We start from the raw sequence: 21771 nt of genomic DNA, 5'->3' as shown, positions 1-21771 counted from the left end.
ATGCTTTTGCTCTATCTCGCTTAGGATCGAGGCAAATCTAGAAGCTCATGGCCACTTGTCTATTCAATTAGTGTAGGTTATATGTGTGTAAGTAGATAGTGCTATGAGAAAAAAAAAGGAAAAGTTCACAAAGATGCCACATATCTTGCTGATTTTCCTATGAAATGTGAAGCATAGGAATACAATCCTATGGAAAGTTTACTTTCTTTTCTATGAATCAAAAGGGACATGTAGGAAAAAAAATCCGTAGGAATTTTAATCCTATGAAAAATCTTTGCCAATACTATAAAACAAAGGGGCTCTCTAATCCAAATCCATTCCTGTGTTTTTCTACGGTCTAATCAAATACTCATTTTTAAAAAATTTTCTGTGTTTTTCAATCCTCTGTTTTGCATATGCATTCCTATCATATTTCTTTGTTTTCTATATTCCTACATTTTTTTCAATCATGAGTTTCAAAGGAGCCCTAAAAATATTTTTGCGGCATGAAAACATACGTGTATGTGCCGTTTTATATAGCTCAATTCCAGTTATTCTGGTGATGGCGCTCTGAATTCGAAAGATGGTATATTGATATTGTAGAAGAAAATTAGCCAGGTGACATGCAATAGCAAATCCGTTCAAAAAAGGTGAAAGTTACTTGTAAAATAAAATACTTACCATATGGCTTTGGGCAAGCTCTCCTAAGTAATTCAACTTTTCATTTAGTAGATTGTAAGAAGTTATAATTGTAGAGTTCAGTACTTAGAAGTTGGTCACCAATCAGCAGCTGTTTCTCCAAAGTTTAAACTCGGAAAACAAGATTTTTTACTTAGTTCACCGAAGCCAAGCCGTCGGATACTCGGATGCGATTGTGATCCAACGGCAGAGATCGATCGTATAACGCTGTGGGCCGTGGGCCGTGGCCCCGTCTGCAGTATATAGGACCGTACCCCCACAACGCCACCGGAACCCTCCCCAAATCCCAGAATCCGCCGCGGCATCCGGCGATCACGCCACTGCACCGGAGATGGCGGACGACGGCGGCGACGCACCGCCGTGCGACTCCGACTACATCAGCAACCTCCCGGAGAACGTCCTGGTCACCATCCTGTCCCTCCTCCGGCTCGACGAAGCGGCGCGGTCCACCGTCCTCTCCACCCGCTGGCGCCACCTCTTCCCCTACACCCTCCTCGACTTCAGGGCCTACGCCCCCGGCCGCGACGTCGTCGCCGCCGTGAACACCATCCTCGCCGCGCACCCCGCCGCGCTCGTCCGCTCCTTCCGCACCGGCTTGCTCTACTTCCCGCCCGAGGACAACCCCTCCGTCGAGGCCTGGCTCCGGGACCTCGCCGGCCGCGGCGTCAAGGAGCTCTCCCTCTCCTTCCGGGAGAGGTGGCAGAAGATCCCCGCGTCGCTCTTCGCCTGCACCTCCCTCAAGCGCCTCCACGCGAGCAGCTGCACCTTCCCGGACGCCACCCAGGCCCCCGCGCCGCTCGCCGCCCTCACCGAGATCGATCTGTTCGGGGTCAACATATCCGAGGAATCGCTCGGCGCCCTGCTGTCGCGGTGCACGGCGCTGGAACACCTGAGGATGCGGAGCATGGGCTGGTGCCACCGCATCCACGTCCGGTCTGAGAGCCTCAAGACCCTCTGCGGCTGCGGCGACTTCGATGAGCTCTTAATCGAACACGCTCCTAACCTCGAGCAGGTGTACGGCAACTACATGTACATGAGAAGCACACACCTCAAGGTCGCGCACGCACCGAAGCTGGAGTTCTTGGGCTACCTCGGCATGAGCTTCGACACGATTGAGATTGGGCAATCCGTTTTCACGGTAAGCGTACTCCATGTCTCTAATTCTCTATCACCTATGGATCAACAGGAATTCAGAAATCAAACCATGGCCATGGTGTATTTGGCTCCTGAAATCTTAATCTGAATCTATCAGCATTGCATTAATTCATGCAGGAAGATGATTTCGATATAAAGACCCTGATGCCAAGCCTGAAGACACTCGCTATCGAATTGAGCTACACGTCCGAGGGGTACATCAATTGGTTCATGCAGCTCCTCAAGCTGTTCCCTTGCCTAGAAACGCTCTACATCAGGGTAAATTCACCCACCTGTTCAGTGCATTGTTCATTAACAATACAATAGTTTTGTCGCTTGCATTGCAATCATGGCTGCTCACGCTGGTGTATCACTTATTGATTTCTTTGCCTTTGCAGTCAGACACTTGGTCCAAGGTCCGCGCCGCCGCACCGGGGTCCTGGGACGTGCTGAGATCTGTCCCCTGCATCGACAACCACCTTGAGAGGGTGGTGTTTGAGGTTTACCGGGGGCACGAGTGGCAGAGGGAGATGGCCAAGTTTCTCCACGGCAGGGCCAGGTTCCTCAAGGCCATGGAGTTCCACTGCCAGGGAGATAAAGGTTGCAGCGAGCTTTTCGGTGAAGAATGGGTCAGGGAGCAGCAGGAGCTACTGTGCCTCGACAGCCGGGCATCCTTGGACGCTCGTTTCCTCTTCTTCAAGGGCGCTCTGGTGAATAATCATCACGATGTTAGCCACCATGAGTGGTACAAGAGGAAGTACTATCATTACCTGTATAATGTCTAAGGAAGAGGTTAGGGGACTGAGAGTTTGTTAAATCGCTGTAGAACAGGATGCGTTTGGTTTAATTAGAAGGTTTTCATTTTTGGAGATACTATTTATGAATGAATAAGTGAGTGAATAATTATAGGAGGTTTGAGATCGAGACATGAGCAAAGCATCAGATTGTGTTGTTCTAGAATTATTTTTCACAATTGTAAGTTCATAGAAACGAACATAAGAAAGCGAGACGGCACGTCCAGTTTCTCGTCAACGTTCCTAAACTTGCTATAAGCTATGACGGTTTCTATTGCTGTACGCCTGGTTGTCCATCCACAGGAGCTCGCACTGATTCCTACTAACCCACCCTTCGCTCGGATAGCATGCCCGTCAATACACAAAACCAACGCTTTATGCTACTAGTATATACGTTGTGCGAGTTTAGGAACGAACTTATTTTGAATAATCATGAGCTTAGCAAATCGCCCACAGCTTTATAATTAGTTTCAGATCGTGCTAGTATACTGAATCATGGTTTCCCAGTCTAATTCGTAGCGAGTAAACTTCCTTGTCGGTCAGACATTCTCTTCAAAGAAGCGAGGCAAGCGACCATCTTCTTCCTTCTCGACATGGTACATCCTGTCCTTGAAGATTGCAATGCCCTCCTTCCCTGGAATACAACAACGCTTATAACAACAACTGGAAACTGTCAATCCAATTCGCTGACACTTCTCTGCATACAGAGCTACAGCAGAAGGCACTCACTTGACAGCCGCTCAGCTTGTTCTGGTGCGAGGCTCGCCGCGAACCCAAGGCCGCTGTAGTGGTAGATCATCGCCGTCTTTGCTTCCGATGCGCTGTACATATGTAGCAGAAAATCGGGAAACCGTCAGTAAAGAGTCCGTTTTTTCTCTGAAAGACGGGGAACTAAAGTAAGGTTGTCTTCTGTGCATCGGTGCACGCCGGAGCAAGTGAGCAGCAGTGACCTTCCGATGACGGAGGCGAGCAGTCGGACGTCGTAGTCCACCGAATCGACGTAGTCGTCGCGGCTAACGAAGACAATGTAGACGTCCGAAATGTGCTCGTCGGCGGCAGGGCCCAAGGCGGAGGGCGCGAGCTCGTCGGCGGCGGCAGGGGCCATGGCAGCAGAGCGCGCGGCGGCGGTTGAGTGAAGGACGAGGAGAAGCGAAAGCAAAATGGACGGAGCGACGATCACGATCTCCATGGCTTTGAGGCCGAAACGGCGGGCAGGATGTTCTTGCCAGTGTTAAGACTAGAGAGAGTACTACTCCATCCGTATGCTTGGTGCCTTTATTATATGGGAAATGGCCCGGTTACATGTCTCTTAATTACTCTTCCGTTCTTATCAGGGCACCCACAATGGTTATCTATAAACTCTTTATAAGAGATATATGTCAGCATATTTTCCTACTTAGAAGATATTAAATGAAAAGAGAGAGCAAAGCTATCTACTAACTTAGAGATAGTCTATAGAGAAAAACGAGGCAATGCATAAGAGAGCTATAGATACCCATGTAGACATACTATTGAGGTGGTTTACTATTAATCTAGTCTATTTCTGAGATGTATATGTTTTATAAAGAGCGCCTTACTTTACCATTGCGGGTGCTCTCAGAGCAGGTATAATAACAGGCTATAAGCCAGCTACAAAAATATTTTAAGGAGATAAATGAGAAGAGAGAAAAGCAGCGGGCTATAGATTTATAGCCAGCTGTAGCACGAACTCCAAGACGCAGTGTGTATGATAGGTGGGACCAAGTATTAATAGTGTAATATGTAACTATTGTATGAATGAGCTATTAGATTGACTATAGATTAATTAGAGCTAGTAGTTAGCTATGCTATTAAACTTGCTCTAAATTAACGTTATCAGGGGCAGGCAAATGGCAAGCACTGAATATCCAGTTCTGATTATAGATCGACTGTTTCTTGGAAAGATTAGATGACCGATGAATAGTCTTTGGTATTAAAGTTCCGGCCTTTACATAAAAGAAACTAAATACTCCCTCCATCTACTTTTAATAGTTATATTTCATCTTGGCACACAGACTAAAGATAAGTAATTCTAACCATCATCCATTTAAATGCTCCCTCCGTGCTTATATCTACCCATCATCTATTTAAACACTTCCTCCGTACCCATAAAGGAAGTCGTTTTGGACAGCGACATGGTCTCCAAAACACAACTTTGACTTCTTTCTTCTATGAAAATATTTATTAAAAATGATATATGTATACTTTCATGAAAGTATTTTTCAAGACAAATATATTCATATAATTTTTACATTTTCAAACTCAACAACTTGAGAGTTACTCCATTCCAAATCGATCTACATATAGTTTTGTTGAGGTTATTCCTAAATGATCTACATATTTGTGTTCATTTATTAGAGTCTATTCGTTATTTGTGTATTGGAGTAAATAGACAATGGCGCATGCATCCATGCACACAAATATTTATAACCCACATGCAATATCTTGATTTGCTATTGGCTAGGAAATATTACGGATGGTGCATGCATTGAGTTTGTTGCTAGAGTAAATATAGTATGAAAGAGTTATTAGCTTTTCTTGGTCTTGGTGTACCTATGAAATATGTAGATCAATTTAGAATAGGGGGATTATTTATGATTTATATTCCCAAGGTCTGACTTAAACATTGTCCTAAACGACTCTTTACGAGTACGGAGGAAGTATGCTACTAGTCATTCCTCGTAAACAAGCGATTCATTAATATTTACATTTCTCGATGCACATATAGCCAATATAGTGTGGAAGAATGAAAAATCACACGTTAAATCCAAGAAAGCCATTAAAATGATAAGTTGTTGGAATGAAATATGCCTATCAAAAATATATTTCAGATTTAAAAATATGACTATTAAAAGTAGATGGAGGGAGTAGAATTTATTCTGGCCTACGTCGTTTTCTTCTGATAGAAATCTACCTACGATCTGTTGTTCCTTCTGAAGAAAACAGAACTCGTTTTTGAGCTTCAGAACTCGTTTTTCAGTGACTGGAAACAGCAATCACTCAGCATGTGTTCAAGAACAATGTGGGTTTGACAATGCCACCAGACAGGTCCTCCATCCCATCCCAGTAGACATTTCTTAGCTTCACTGATCATGAGTCTTTACATGAGGAATACAAGAGTGCAGGGGAAAAAAGCACACCAATTCATCCATCAAAGCTTGTCTCAGCAATGAGACCGTCTAACGATCAATTGTGATGGATAATAATTATCCATCACAATTAGCAAAAGCCAGTAAGCAATTCACTATCAGCAAACATCCAGTATGGTCAGTCCTGCTCCAAAGGAACATAGCTTCTGGGTGAACATCTTCGGCTTCTTGCAAAGCCACATTCGTCTTGGCTTCTTGCACAGCCGCAAAACACCTCATAGCCTTTTCCTTCTCCCAACTTCCAAAAAGTATTAAGTGCTGATCTTGCAGCTTTTCTCTCCAATTTCTTCAAAAGAAACCTTGAACTGCCTACACACTTGATCACCATCTCTTTAAGGTATATATATGGATGCCTTTGTTGGCATGGGGAATAAACCAGTTGATTTGTTGAGCTGAGACTTATCACCTATGAGTCTGACAACAAAAACGAGCAGAAACCACTTCCAGATACCATTCATAGGCGTTGCACAGCCATCTCCACAGAGATAGGACATGGACATTAGTAGGGCTATGTACAGTGGTATGTACAACTTACTGCGCAGAATGCTAAATTTCAAAACCTCCATTCAATTGAACGGATAAAGATGGCCTTCCAATGTTATTAAGGGGTGTTTCCAAGGTAACGACCACTCCGGAACTGCCCATTTGACCATTCCACTTGGATCTCCCAATCTGTCATTTAAAAGTTCAGTTAGAGCCAAGCAACTCAATAGAACCAAGCAGAGGCTTTGCTTCGATAAGAACTTACAGACAGAGCAGTAAAGGCTGATGGATGTCTTGAGCAAGACAAACCGCACATTACATTCAATTCATCTTTCAATGAATGGATAACCTCTGCACGTACCCCAGGATCATTTCCTCCAAATGTAGGGCATAAACTGTTCAATAAAATACCATTAACATGAGTGTTTAAAAAAGGGAAAATCAAGGATAGAGAACTAAAAAAAGGGTGCTTGCTATAGGACTCAACAAATGATCACTAGCAATCAATACAATATACTGGCAAGCACAAGAACTACTATTTTACATGGTAATAAAAAGAGCGAGCAACGGCAAAGAAGCATCAACTCTGCAATAGGTCAAAACAATAACATCTATCGAGGCTAGTCATTTAACAAATTCAACCAAAATAGATGCATGCCTTTAGCATGATACCAAGGCTAAAATTGTAGAGATAATGCAAAGTAATTACTGTTTGTTTTCTGTTCAACGGCTCAAAAGTGGTAAATTATGGTACAAAAAAAAGTGATTGGAATTGCTTGAGTGTTCTAAGTAAACTACCTGACTTGCACACTGGGCCTCACCATGAGACCAGATCTTTTCCATGCTATGGCTTGAGTAACTCCAAATGACAGAGACTTGTCAGGCCATTGAAACATAGGAGTGAACCTGGTGCCTTGCTTATTCTTTAAGAAAAAAAAAAAGAGTTACCACAGGTGAAAGACCACTTTACCATATAGAACGAACACAGCAGAAGAGAGCTAAAACAGATCAGTGCTGGTTATGCTGTAAAAAGAAAAGATGATGGTACACTGATCATATAGAAGTTGTCATAGTAATAAATAATAACACAAATAACAGAAAATAGCCATGTTTGTGAAAGCAAGTGTGCACACTTCCTAATTCATGAAATGAACTATAAACAATGAGAAACATCTGAGCGTGCAGAGTGTTCCAACCAAAAGGTTGTGTTACTATCAATAAACATAACATATTTCTGATCAGAAGCCGATTAACAATGATGTGAAGTTTAAAAGTAGTCATTGCTTAAATCATACCGTTACTCCACACTGCATTAGAATTTTTTTTCTAAGAAAAAGCAGGGGCACTGCAGCTTTGCAGGAGCAGCTCACAATTTTCAGAGATCACAATTAACTAATTTATGAGAAAATGATAAATAGGGAGCATGCTAACCTTGCAAGAGAAGCTGACTCTAGTTTCTCCAGGGTATTTCCCATGAGCTTGAAGCAACCCACCAAATAATGGAAGAAAACCACTTGCCGTAATCCCCTCGCCAGCAACATATGTTAGTTGTCCATTGGGGAACTGCAGGTCCATGAAGGACTGCAACAAATAACCATGTTACTCTGTTAGATAGTATCAATATTCCAGTTTCAAATACAAAAAACAATGGTGGGAGGTTATATTAAACAGATCTAGCAGATTGCCAAGAAGATAATGCATGCTTAAGCATGAAGCAGAAGCTGACTAAACAGACTTCACACACAAACTATCAACATAAAAAAGAAGCACGGTCTTCAATTGCACAACAGAATGCAACAAAAGAAACTTAAAGGTCAGTAAATCTTGGGTGCTTTTAGAGTTATTCATGTAGGTTGGTGATTACTGGTAAACTCATTATAACCAGTGACGAGATATGAGATAATGTGAACACTATAATGCAGAATTCAACCAAAAGATAGTCATACTTACACAAGCTACTGGATTGAGGCAAACCATTGACATCATCAACCATTTCCGATGTTTTGACCAAAAAGCAGGGCAGAGAGAATGGACTCCATTCTGTAATAATATCATTCTTAGTGAGAAATTTACTAACTACAAGAAAATAATAAAAGAAAGAGAACACAGAAGGATAGAAAAAGCATTATAACGGCTCATAGGGAAAATCAGTATGTGTAAAGAAACAGAAAGATATGAGTACCTTGCGATCATAACCATACCAAAGCAGATGTTGCTTCGATAGATGAACAGGCAAAAGGAGTGTAGAGTCTCGGACAAAAAGTAACGGTCCCAACTGAACAAGGTATAGAGGTGAGCTATCGTTTCCGGAAGTTGAACTGCTGCGTGATGCCTCCAGCCTCCAAAGGTCTCCACGTGCAACAACAGAACTCTCAATGTCGTGGTTCCTGGTATTGTATGAAGCCGAGACATTTACTGTACCCTGAAGACCAACAGAAGAGCTAAGTACTATGTTGAGTAATTCAGGTATAGGGTTGCAACACCTCACACTAGAAGTCTAGCTGAGATAATCATAACTCGCAGAAGAATTAACACTCCTATTTCTTCATACTTGTGAAGTTTAATTTCAGTACTTACTGACAACTGTAAGTCCGATCAGTCAAAAGAACACTTTAATACTAAAAGTATCACTAAACTGCAGTTACAAGTTATGTATTCAATTCATAAATTACATGTAAAATCATCCATTTACCATGCGCACTGCCAACAAGACATCACAACTTAGTTACCAAACACCTCCAAGCATCACTGATTTAAATTAATTCGTCACAGATGCGTGACCATTTGCCTATATTTGTTCTAATAATAAACATAACATTTTAGTAAATGAAACACCTAAATTAGATTGAACATCGAGACAAATCACACCCTTCCTATAAGGATATTTGAATAATTAATTTCAGTTCTGACGGTAGACAATCCTAAACTATGGCTGCGCACTAAATTGAGATGCAAATTACACTAAAAGCCAGCATCCGTGCTAAAAATTCGAATTGGATCGTACCTTAGACTTCTTAAAGTTTCCAAAAGTACCAATCTCGCAGCCGAATCCCTCATCTTCCTCATCTACGTCATCTCCGCCCACAGCACCACTGACCGTGGACGCTGCAGCGCTACCGGTTGCGGCAGCGGCGGCCGCCGCAGCTGCCTCTAGAGGGCACCTGTCGACAGCCCTCTCTACCGAGAGCCCCACCGCCGCCTCACCCACCGCAGCCGCGGGCGAGGGCGCCTGAGGCTGTGGCGGCAGCTTGCGGCGCCGGATCTGGCCGTTCCGGAACGGCAGGGGCAGCTGGCGCACGGCGTGCTGCACGGCGCCACCGACGGACGCCCCAATCTCCACGCCAGCCTGGCCGAGCCTCCCGCCGATGTCGATGACGGAGGCGACGGCCGCGGCGGGGAAGAACTCCTTCCCGGCCCGGGCACCGCGGGAGGCGCCGAAGGGGACCACGGGGAGGTCGATCTCGAAGGGAATCCGCTTGTGCGACGCCGCCGGCCACGGGAACTGCGGCGGCTGCGCCTGGAGCAGGCCGGTGAACCCCTGCGCGAGGCGGTCCGCGATGTCCTGGCCGTGCCGCTGCACGCCCTCCCACGCCTCGAACGAGATCTCCATGCCACGGATCCGACGACCAACCTCTGTTCCGCCTAGCTCGTTGCCGCTCCTCCGCAGATTGGAACCCAATCAAACCGAATCGAACCGAATCGAACAGGTGCAGAAGGAGGAGGAGGAGGAGGAAGCAATTGGGGAAAGGAGAGGAGAGAAGAGGAGAGGAAGGAGAAGGGGGCGCGATGACGTGTGTGATGATATAATAATAGTGGTAGAGGATTGGTGAGGTTGGGGATAATGGCTTGACCGGGTCGACGTGGATCGACGCGGGCAAAGGAGATCGGGCGCACCGCTTCCGCCGCGTGGCGTGCGTGCCCCACCCTTCCGCGCCGCTCCGGCTCACCGCGGCGGAAGAAGAGGGAAATGGTCCAATGGATAAGAACGCGCACGCCCCCGTGTCCGTGCGGATGAGGGTGTGTGTGCTCGCGGTGACGGAAGCCGCGGCCGCCCCCCGCCCTGGGCCCGATCGGATTCACGAGAGCACCAAACGACCGTGGCCTTGGCGCTATCCGCCGCCTGATTCCGCGCGTGCGCTCGTGGACACCGGATGCGATTGGGTTTTCCTCCTCCCGGGCGGCTCACTTCGCTTCGTTTCGTCTCAGGATTCCAGCGAGGTATAGGCATAGCGCCGTGCCGTGCTGCCGCTCGCGGTTCGCGATCCCGGATTGGGTAAAATTGTTACTGTTTCCCACGTTGTCCACGCGAATATTCCGTGTACTGCTAGTACTATGATGTTGCTGGTACAGAACTAGGAGAGGAACAGCGTAGCGCTCCATCGAGTTTTATGTCTCCCGTTTTCCATCGTTGTCACCTGTCCTATGAGACATAAAACTCATCGAGATAATTAGCTAATCGCGTCTCTTGACGAAAATAGAGCAGGTTTAATTAACTAGGGGGAGCGACAATGCAACAGTTAACATATCATTATCGTTTTTCGCTTCGAAAGGAACGCGGCACGAGTTGATCCATCAACAAGCCTCGTCTGTGTTGTTGTGGCGTTGCTTTTACGGTGGCCGAGGATTTGAAGCTATCTGGAGCTTTGCAATTTAAGCAAAAGTGATATTGATCTTACTAGTACTAGCACTTGCCATTGGACGAACACTGTTTTGCTATCGCGACGTGCTACACTCTTCGGCGTCGTGGATTTTTTTCCCCCGCAGCTGTTGGGTCAATAGTCGTTCCGGATGAAAAGAGACGCCGATCGACATCTGTAGGATTTTTAAAATTCAATCTGACGTTGACAAGTTTGATATTTTGGTGGCTCGTAGAGACAACTGAACTCAATTGAAAGCGAACACCTAACACAAAAAGGAAAAATAAAAATCTAAAGAAAAACACGTCAGTGACGATAATGCTACCGAACATATCGCAACTTAAAAGTTCGATTCCTCATCTCACAACAGGAGTGGCGTGCACTGCAGGCTATGCAAATTCAACCGCCCTGTTGAGAAGCATCTGTGAGAGAATCATGACAAGTTAATTCCGAGAACACAGTTTTGACTGATTACAGAATGGTGTTCCATGCATGCATGCTTCCATACGGGCATACGGCAAAGTAAACTAGCAGCTGGCAGAATTTTTTTATGTTATGCTTCCATGCGGGCACCGTCAGTCTGCATGAATGCAGCTTACGACTCGTAACAATAATTGAAGAAAGGCAACTTGGACCTGAAAAATAATTGGAGATAGTTTACCTGATGTCGACGTGAAAATCCATCAAAAAGAAACGTAAAATTTATCTTGAGAGGCCTCTTGATTTGGTCTTATCACGCGACATATCTAGGACCGTCCGATCCCACACGCTGGTGTAGTCGTCTATTCCACATGTCGATATTGCCGAGAAGGCCAGAACAGACCGAATCGGAAGCCACGTGACGCACTCTGTTACGCTAGAGAGAGAGTAGTTTATCCCTATGTTTCAAGCAAATAGGAACCACCTATACTTCAAATTAAAATTTTCTCTTAAACTACTTATCCGATCTATGATCCGATTGCGCCGTTGTATTCATAACAATTAAATCTTTATAACAAGATCTCACATGATTATACTTTGATGAAAAATTACAAATTACTTTTATAATATATCTAAATTACTTTTAGATTTCACTATTACATAAATTATAAAAGTAACTTAAAACAAAAAGAAAGTAACTTTATCACGACATCAAAAGTAAATCCGTTATAGAGGTAACAACATGAGTCTATATAGAAATTAAATTTAATCAGCACAAATTGCGTCACTGACTAAAAATGATTATAAAATAAACAACTCATAATACTGTCAGGGTTATGGATACCACATACTTAATAGTAGTTGACTAAATCTCGGCAGGACCCACCACATACTATGTCTTATACGGAAACTGACTTTGGATATGGAGGGAGTTCCGGATAAGGAAAGACAACCAGAGTTCTACATGGAAACGACAAGAACTACTCGGATTGTATTCATATTGGTTTCCCTAGTTCTACTTGAACAAGGGGACACCTATGGGTATAAACACAAGGCCCCCTAGAAGGAGAGGGGACGCAGACAATCAACATAGATGCCACAAGCCAATACAAGCCAACATACGCCAAGACAAGACGCCGGATATCGACTTAAGGGATAGGCACGGCTAGTCCCCTACAGTGTCTCCGGATACTGATAGGAGAGACATTGCACTGTCTCTGATCTTGCCGGGCACGAACTCGAGGAGGAAGACTACCCTGTTGTCGACTACGAGTCAGATCTTCAGACCGCCATGTCGACAACAGTTAGATAGGCTACCCCAAATATTGTACTGGTGTGATTATGATGAATAAGAGCAATACCGGCTTCGGCCAATAGGATGTAGGGTTATTACCTGACAACTCAGGGGTCTGAACCTGTATAAAAATCCTCGTCTCCGTCTCTTTTACCTCAGTCTCGCGTATATCCTAGTACCAACGATCCCCATACCATGTAAATACTGGAACCGCGACATTAAACGTCGACAAATATTATGAATAACATTATGAATGTATAGATTTCTTTAAATGCCGTAACAAGTTACTTTACTTTTGTTTTAAGTTACTTCTATAATATTGGTAAATTACTTTCAGGCTTTATTAAATTACTTTTATGACTAAGAAGTAATTTAATGAAATCTAAAAGTAATTTGGATATATTATGAAAGTAATTTGTATTTTTTCATAAAAATATAGTCATGTGAGATCTTGTTATAAAGATCTAATTGTTATGAACACAATGGTGTAATCGGATCGTAAATCGGATGAGTAATCTAAGAGAAAATACCATAAGAAGAAAAAAAATACATGCATTTTTGAGTATACTAGTAGCAAATAGATATGAGATTGAGGTAGCTGGTTATGACGATACAGATAACGGTCTCGTTGTAGACACGTCAAAAAAGAAAAGGCAAAAATACAGCCGCCCCGAAGGAACAAGTTGTGCAGCCCAGATTATGGTTGTCGATGGAGCAGTGAAACGCGAGCCAATGTCGCTGTCCTTCCAGAATACGCAAGACCGACCAGTGAGGATATATCTGCATCTCTCGCGCTTATCTGATGACAAGCCATCAACTGAAAATCCAGTAAGCTACTGCTAATGTCTACCAGTACAATCACAGGTGATGCATGAGAAACGGAGAATCTGGGGAAGTTCCGTGAATTTGTGATGTGTTATTGCGGATAGTAAGAAAGAGAGGAAAAGAAAACAACTTGTGATTGATTGGGTGGAAGCTCCTTGGCAGAGGAACAGAAGGAAAATATAACCACACACTGTATTTAGATTTTTCAACGGGCCCACTCACTCTTCTGAAAATTCTATGGTACCCTGACCACGGTTTACCAAGCTGATACCGTGCCAAAAAAAATGGGGGTCAACGGTTTTCCAGTTTTTCTGAAACCATTTTAAAACCGTCAATTCACAGTAAAATCCACATTTTTTTGAAAAATAAATAAATTTAGTTTAACTTTTTTTAACCTGACGAAAAAACTTAGTGGCTTTATTATCGGGCTGGTTTGGAAAGTTCAATTTTTTTACTACTACCCGGCTACTCCATTTATCTTGCTTGCCCAGGCGCCCGGCAAATAATCAAACCATCCGAGATGGTTGCTTCCGTTCCGTTGTTTGGGCTGCTTTTGCTTTATTTTCTATATTTTTTTAGATAAAGGAATATAATATCCCGGCCTTTACTCAAAAAGAACTACAGCCAATTATTACAAAGATCCACTCCAGAAGAGAGTATAGTTAAGACAAGTTGAACACACCAAACAAGAGAAGAGATGACCCAAACTGAGAAAAGCAAAACAAAATGTAGAGCTAGAAGGCCTCGTCCAGACCTAGGACTGAAGTTCGAAGCTAATGCATAGACCAATGACAATATCCTTGCACGAAGAGGTTTCTCCAAAGTGGTGCCCTCAAGGAGGATGCGACGTGGATCGCCGCCACCGCTCGTTCGGAACCGAAGCAAGGTTTTCACCCGGAGAATATGGTAGGAAAAGAAAAGGGTTATGCTAAAACAACGCCTCCAAGGAGGGGAATGACGCCAAACGGCGTCGCCGTTGTCAGCCGGCCAAATGGCTCAGCAAGGCTTTCGCCCGCGATTCCCTGTCCAAACCCACACCACCAATCCGCACAAGAAGGATCGTCGTCGGTCAACAACATTGTCCCTTCATCGATTCAGCCAAGGCCACCGCCCACAATTGTTCCCGTCGTCGACGGCGCGCCCGCACCCGGACTCCTCCTTCCCCGCCGCTAGACCCCTTCCCCGCCTCCACATACCGCCGCCGACGATGACGCACCGTCAGCCGGATGATGGCCTTCAACCATCGCCGCCCTAGGTACCACCGTCGACAGCCGCCACCGCCACTGCCACAGCCACCACCGTCGCCAGCCGCCACCGTCAGCCACCATCGCCACCGCCACCGCCACCGCCACGGACACCCCCGTCCAGCCACCACCGTCCAGCCGCCACCGTCAGCCGCCACTGTCGCTAGCCAGCGCCGGCAGACGCCAGCCGTCCAGATCCAACCGGGGTGGCGCGGATCGGAGGTGCAGCGCGAAGCGCGGGTCGCCGGCATCATGGAGGAAGGCGTCACGGGCACGGCGTTCACAGCCGGAGCATTGACAAGGGCGCCGCGCCTCCCTCGTTGCGGCGAGGTTCTTGACGAGGGCCGGCGTCGCGGCACGTGCCGCAGTCCGCCGCCGTCGTCGCCAACTTCGTCGCCGCCACATCCGCCACCATCGCCGCCGCAAGCCACCCCCCTGCTAGGTCCGCGGAGCGGCGCCGGTGTCGACCGAGCCCATCGCCGGTCACCCCGGCCAAGCGGGGAGACCAGATCGGGCGACGCCGTCGCCCGTCGCTGGAGCCGTGGAGAGCCGACACCGAGCGCCCCACCGCCGCGCCCAACGCCGCGCCGTCGCCGCGCCGTCCCCGTCGCCGCGACCTCGCCGTCCCGCCGCCATCGTCGCCACGCCCGCGCCGGGGCGAGGTGGAGCCGAGGAGGATGGCCCCGCCGCCGCCATCCCAGCGCGTCGCCCGGCTTTGCCGGCGACGAGCTCCGGCGGCGGCGAAGCACGGAGGAGGGAGGAGGAGGGGCGGCGGCGGAGGCTAGGGTTCCGCCCCCTAGGGGCGCTCCAATGTTTAATTAATTTCAATTTTTTGATATGCGTTCCTTTTCCCCTTGTTAATTAAAGTGCGTGGTTACTCTCTGGTAGAGATTAGAGTTCACGATTACGCGATTCGTTATAGTTTATGCACGACTAATTAAACTCTATTCTAATCGTGATGATCTTGTAGTGGCCTGGTGGGCAACATCTTATGGCTTATGCAATTTGTTCTACGTGATAGCTTGCCATGTCAAAGGCAGGTGGCTTGCACTTGCAGGCTGCGCATGACAGGTAGATATTTTAGTTGTCAAAATTTTAGGCCATCGAAACACGAACGATTTTTTCTTCTTTCTCATGTTGCATAACAAAAGAATTAAGGCCGGCATTTAAGACTATATACGGAGATGAGAGTGATGTGTCGAAAGGAACTGTGAGCTCAGGTTATATTGCCAAATGGGATTTATCATGCTACTGTTCTTCGACGAAAACGATTTGTCACACTGTCGCCTATATATTTTCCTTAGGCTGAGTATCCGTGTTAAATCTACCAATTAACTAGTGTGCTTCAGACGACTTTCAGGGAGTATTTCAGACGTTTTGATAGGGTTCTAAAGGAGACAGATCGGTAGATCAAGTCTAATTTAAATTGGTGTGAAGCTTAAGATATACTAACTCCTTTTTAATATAGATAAAAATTAATTTACAGTATGACATCTTAAATTTGTAACATTTAATCCTACGGCATTTTATTTTTATGGCTTTGCCGTAGTAATATAGGATACTTCAATTTGAACTATCAAGGGGGAACAAGGGTAAAGCCATCTTTTGCAACATTCTATTGGAAAAGGAAGTATTAAAATGATGGTTGGAGTGTATTTTGGTAAAGAATCATAAAATAAAGTGTTTTATTGCAAAGCTATAAAACTATAGTGTCTTAAAATATAAATACATACAGCGTGTCATAGAGCAAATCTTGCCTTAAATATATAACACTAGTAACTTTTGAACAAATGTTTAATCATTTGTCTTATTAGAAAATATTTTTTTAAAAAATATTTTGTTTTAGTGTTACTTGTTTTATCACGATATTGTAAGTATGTATTGTATCTTTTATATTTACACAATTGTTTTTTAATAATACGTATGGTGTATTGGCATGTTTAAAAGTCATCACCATTGTATATTTTAAAAAAAACTGACCCTATTCCGTGAAGATAAGATAACAGTGTTAACTAAGGGATAAATTATCCTTTTTACCCTTACCCATTTGACCATGCTTCTTTTTTGTTTATCCAAACTTTTGACACATTTGTAATAAATTTAGCTTTGACAAATTTGAGATAAGTTCGATAGTTTTGGCTTGAAATCGACAAATTCGATAAGATCAAAATAAAAAAACGACATATTTATGTCTGAACTTTTAAAAGATTTTCACATCATATTGTCTTTTTCTCCATTCCAAATTACATCCAATGAAGAAAGTACAGAAAAAAACAAAAACTCATAGTCGAGAGCTATGTGTCGCTACCCCCTGTCTCCTCTCCATCGCTGTCGTTGTCGCCGTAGCCACCCCTCTCCCACCGCATGCCACCACCCTCGCTCCCACCTCGTGTCGTCGCCACTCCCTTTGCCCCGGCTTCCAACTACTACACTAGTTTTTTTACATGACTGGATGAGAAAGAATTTGGGATAGTATTGTTGTGTTATTAGGGGCATTTTTGTTAGTTCGGCACATAAATTTATTTTTTATTTTCTTTTTCTAGATGAAATCTTAATGGTGTTTCGAAACAAGGTAAAATGACAACTCCGATTTTAAAAAAATGGATCAAATGAGCAAACTTTAAAAAATAGATATCTGACTAGTAGTTGATATATATATTATGCTGATGTCAGCATGGCATCAACACATATTAGCTATTCCATTGGAATGGTAAACCATTTTGTAGTCTCCCTTCTTCAGAATAGGGTTAAATAAGCAATTGTCTCTTTAAAATTTAGACTTTTATAGCATTAATTTTTTAGAGTAAATTGTATTCAATGTTAAAAAAAAAACTTGGTAGATGGATGTATGCTAATGCAGGAACTTCAAAACTGAGCAAACCGGTGCACCAACTTGGCTAGATGGTACCTTTTTGTTTTATCAAAGTGAATGCCACATGAAATTTTTGGCCACCTAAGTAAGACATGTCATTCGTGTAACATGTTTTTGCTGCTTCTTTCGAATGACAGATAAACTGAAGGTCCATTTTAGCAAACATCCCCAGTTCGATGGTAACAATATCAAATCAAAAGCTCTATAAGTCAAGATTTAGCGTTGATAGATCATACAGGGCACTGTAATCTCTTGATTGATTCGTGAATTAATTCATAGTTATAATATCAATTGAACAATGAAGCATGACTGTAAAAAATTAACCAGCATGATCTAAACAGCTTTGGCCGTGTACATCTAGTTAGATGTAGAGGACGGAATTTTAATCTATTATCTTAAAAAAAATGATCTAAACGGCTAACGCTTGCTTTGAGAAGCCTAGCACGATCGTCGCCCACCACCATCTCTAACGCATCCAATTGACAAGTTCTTGCCCCATGTGTGCAATTTGCTCATCTTTTTATCTCGGATCCTATAGCAGGCGAGAACTGGAGATCACTTCAGTGAGGCGGACAAGATCTTACTCGAATTTGCATTGTGTAAATGATCCTGATTACTGGGACTTCAGGTTAGATGGGCCTAAGATATTTCTCATAGAAGTCTCTTTGCGAAACTATTGGGCCTTATGTGGATGGTCAGCCCAGACTGCAAGGCCGGTGTACCTTCTGAGACCCATAATTCCGGGTTGGCTCGACGATGGGAAATACAGAAAAAGTTGTATAAACCACAAAATTAAGGAGGCCCTTGCCCACTTTAGGATTGTTCGTTTTTTGAACTTGTCGTTAAGTGTTTAAAATGTTTACCACGCCTTGACAAATCTAACAAAAAGTTGTCACACTTTTTTGAGTAATTAACATGTGGGTTCTAGTTTTGATGGTAGGGAATCTTATTATAGCTATGACTACAACTAAATAGTTGCCAAAGTAAATTAAACTTATTTAGTTTTAGACGTAACAAATTAAAGCTGCAAAAAAAACATACTCATAATTTCCTAGACTTGTTCAAATGTTGTTCGGACTATATTTGGGCTGGGCTTAAAATGCCGGCTGAAAAGTCCAAACATTGAGCTCAGCCAGACCTGAAAATCATGGAGCCCCCTTGAGTTTTTTTCGCTTTGGATGCTAAAGAGGTCCTCCAAGTATACTCGAAACTGAGCGTGCCAGTTAGCACGCTGGCTAATATATACCCGTGTGTATTATTATCAATGTAGGCAGTCTTGTAACGGATTTTTTTTAAAAATATAGTTTAACTCATAAAAAAAGAGAAATCGTGCATTTAAAGGGATTATTTAGGGTGTGTTTGGCAGTGCAGGATAGGAACCCATCCCTCCTGCACGCAAAATGGTGCGGCCTTTTAACACGTGATTAATTAAGTATTAGCTAATTGTTTTAAGAAAATGGATCAATATGATTTTTTAAAGCAACTTTAGTATAGAATTTTTTTTTAAAAAAAATACACCGTTTAGTAGTTTGAAAAGTGTGCACGCGGAAAACGAGAGATGTGGGTTGGGAAGATGGGGTGTCAAACTCAGCCTTAAGGATGTTTTTATTTTGTGTTTGTAAAAGTTGTGGAACAAATAGGATAGTACAATTATCCTGATTAATGGTCTTATCAACCTAAACGGACTGTTTGCCTTGAAGAATTCACTAACGATGACATATGTTAGTGTAAAAAACTTGTTTTTATTAATATTCAGCACACTTCTCATATACATGTAAACAATGGAGCTTGTTATTATGGAATAAATATCTAAAATAAACATGTGCTGGATTACTGATTTATTTCTGGTTTCATTTTTATAGAAAATAAAGGACATCAACATGGTAAAGATAGTCTTGATTTTAGATATCCATATATATAGCAGATTATTGTTGTTACTTACTCCCCCTATCGCAACATAAATGAATTCTTAACATCCAAGGAAAAGTACAATAGTAAGGGAAAAGGAGCACATCTGTAAATCTCTAAATCTAATTTAAATATTAATTTTCTCTTTTTATTTTTATTTATGTTATATTTATCTATATTTTTTCTCTCCTATACTGGCTCCATACATGCTAGTTTCACGATGTTTTTTTTTCCTTTTGAGCGAACGCGCAGGAGCAAGCACGTTAATGGAAAGGTCCAAGCTCAAGCTCGCACGGCCTGGCCAGAGAGACCCACTGCTCACACTGAGCGCGACTACGTGCCTGTTTAGGGGCTAAATTATGAGAAGCAGCTGGTTGGTAGCCAGCTTATGAGAACCTGAGAAAGATGAGTTTCCAAGCTTCTGGCTTGTAGTTCATTTTAGAATTCTACAACTGCAGCTTCTTAAAATCTGGACCAAAAGCTGTACTGTTTGGGGAGCTTTTGATTCTGAGAAAAGCTGCAGCAGCTAGAAACTCCTCCAAACAGGACCAACAACAATTTGTCCATTCTTTTTACTCCATGTGTTGAAAAACTAAAAACTAAAGGACCATTGGTTGAACCAATCAGCTAGCGCCATAAGCGCAAGCTTTAGATAAGTAGATAGATTCAAGATTCAACCCATATTTCCCTTTTTCTTGATCGATTACCACTTCTAGCAAACACTGTATTATTCAATTGCAAAGGAAAAAAAAAATGAAAAAGTCCAAATACCCCTCTAAACTATGGATAAAAGTCCATCTACCACCCTAAACTTTAAAACCGGGTATCTAACCCCCTGAACTTTGTAAAACCGTTCATATTACCCCTAAAGTGGTTTTGCATATTTTGTAATCTTAAACGAACAACTTTTAATAAATAATATAGCTTAATTGTATACCATCAATTGTAAGTCATCAATTTATACTTATACAGTGATATTGTACTATTATTATGTTGGAACTTGTTTCTAAGTGAGAGCTAACAAGTGATTAAAAAGAAAGACTGAAGTGGAGATTTTAATATATATGTCCAATATGTATGTCACGTGATCAAACTCATTCAAGTTATATACAAATCAGATAAAAACCACTACACAAAACCACCTTAGAGGGTAATATGAACGGTTTTGCAAAGTTTAGTGGTTGGATGTCCGATTTAAAAGTTCAATGTGCTATATGGATTTCTATCTAAAGTTGAGGGGGTATTCGGACTTTTTCAAAGGAAAAACGCAAACACCAAAAGCATTCACGCACCTCTGAATAGTTGTACAATCTACTTATCTAAGTTTAAGTTATAGACTTCATACACATACTTGTATTTATGATTAATTATTATTTTAGTGATATGTGATATACTCGTGGATAGTATTGTATTTTTTTTGAAAAAAATAAAGAATTAGAAAATCAATTCAGGAAACGTGATCATGAAGAATTAGAAAATTATCGCAGCTAGTTGCTCTTTAGAACGCAGGCTAAAAAAGTAACTCCATATGTCAATATCTTGTTAATACGATTCTTATGAACTTCATCGGCTTATCCGTAAACACTGTGATTCACTGAGCTTACGGGCGTGTCGGTACTAGAAACATCTTTATTTTCAGCAACCGTTTGTTCCTTTTTGGATCAATGGGCCAACGTTGCTGACTAAGCAAGCCGAGGCACAGCGTTGGCGCAATGACTTGGTTTGCCCTGATTGGTCGCGTGACGCGTCCTCATATGCGAAGCAAAGGCAAAGCCTAAGCCCACCGATCGATCGTGTCCACCCCCACCGTTTCGCTCCCACCTCTCTGCCACGCCGGTGCGCAGGCGGGCATGAACCTGACTTCACTTAACCGGCAACGGCCCGCGGCGTCCGTCAACTGCTTACCTCTTGCGGCTGGTATTTGACTTCCGGCTTTTGTTTCCTTGATACTTTACTCTCATCGCTCCCTGCCCATCTCCCACGGCAAGGCACCAGCACTTGCACCTGCATAGATACAGATCATCCAATCGATCACAGCAAGTGCTGAGCCAGCTAATTCTACCGGAAGAAGCACATAGATCATTTCTTCCTGCTGTATAGTGCGTGATACTACTGCGTATTTCTTGTTTATTCAGATCAAGTCAAAACAGCGTTAGTCTAAGCACTATATAAACGCTCCCTCAAACATTCATTTATCCATCAATTCATTAACGGGTCATCTCCTGCCTTCCCTATTGGTCCGAACAGCTACCGCTAGCACACAAAAGTACAGAATTCCAAACCAAATCCTGTACCAAAACAGGAAGGGCGCAGGC

The 21771-nt window shown here is 43.2% G+C and overlaps 2 protein-coding genes across 2 annotated transcripts; one reads left to right on the top strand and one right to left on the bottom strand.

Moving 5' to 3' along the window:
* The first annotated feature begins 963 nt into the window (after positions 1-963).
* On the top strand, positions 964-2744 carry LOC127759986 (F-box/FBD/LRR-repeat protein At1g13570-like). Its single transcript, XM_052284194.1, has 3 exons — positions 964-1816; positions 1951-2091; positions 2211-2744. The coding sequence occupies exons 1-3, from the start codon at positions 1010-1012 to the stop codon at positions 2595-2597; spliced, it is 1335 nt and encodes a 444-aa protein (XP_052140154.1). The 5' UTR covers positions 964-1009; the 3' UTR covers positions 2598-2744.
* A 2907-nt stretch (positions 2745-5651) lies between these two features.
* LOC127782885 (uncharacterized) lies at positions 5652-10188 on the bottom strand. The gene is made up of 7 exons (XM_052310165.1): positions 9261-10188; positions 8439-8678; positions 8207-8296; positions 7688-7837; positions 7055-7179; positions 6522-6651; positions 5652-6445 (listed from the first exon to the last, which is right to left on the bottom strand). The coding sequence occupies exons 1-7, from the start codon at positions 9864-9866 to the stop codon at positions 6320-6322; spliced, it is 1467 nt and encodes a 488-aa protein (XP_052166125.1). The 5' UTR covers positions 9867-10188; the 3' UTR covers positions 5652-6319.
* Positions 10189-21771: the final 11583 nt, after the last annotated feature.

The sequence above is a fragment of the Oryza glaberrima genome, chromosome 1, assembly GCF_000147395.1.
Source record: "Oryza glaberrima chromosome 1, OglaRS2, whole genome shotgun sequence".
NCBI classification, from domain to species: Eukaryota; Viridiplantae; Streptophyta; class Magnoliopsida; order Poales; family Poaceae; genus Oryza; species Oryza glaberrima.
Note: the sequence above shows the minus strand (reverse complement) of the source record. Positions and strands in the feature narration are given on the sequence as shown.

Excerpts from the sequence above, each read along its gene's own strand:
- LOC127759986 (XM_052284194.1), top strand. The coding sequence starts at position 1,010 with ATGGCGGACGACGGCGGCGACGCACCGCCGTGCGACTCCGACTACATC. Across the intron at positions 1,817-1,950 it reads TTGGGCAATCCGTTTTCACG|GAAGATGATTTCGATATAAA; the intron begins GTAAGCGTACTC and ends TAATTCATGCAG. Across the intron at positions 2,092-2,210 it reads TAGAAACGCTCTACATCAGG|TCAGACACTTGGTCCAAGGT; the intron begins GTAAATTCACCC and ends TTGCCTTTGCAG.
- LOC127782885 (XM_052310165.1), bottom strand. The coding sequence starts at position 9,866 with ATGGAGATCTCGTTCGAGGCGTGGGAGGGCGTGCAGCGGCACGGCCAG. Across the intron at positions 8,679-9,260 it reads GAAACTTTAAGAAGTCTAAG|GGTACAGTAAATGTCTCGGC; the intron begins GTACGATCCAAT and ends GTTGGTCTTCAG. Across the intron at positions 6,446-6,521 it reads CAGCCTTTACTGCTCTGTCT|ATTGGGAGATCCAAGTGGAA; the intron begins GTAAGTTCTTAT and ends TTTAAATGACAG.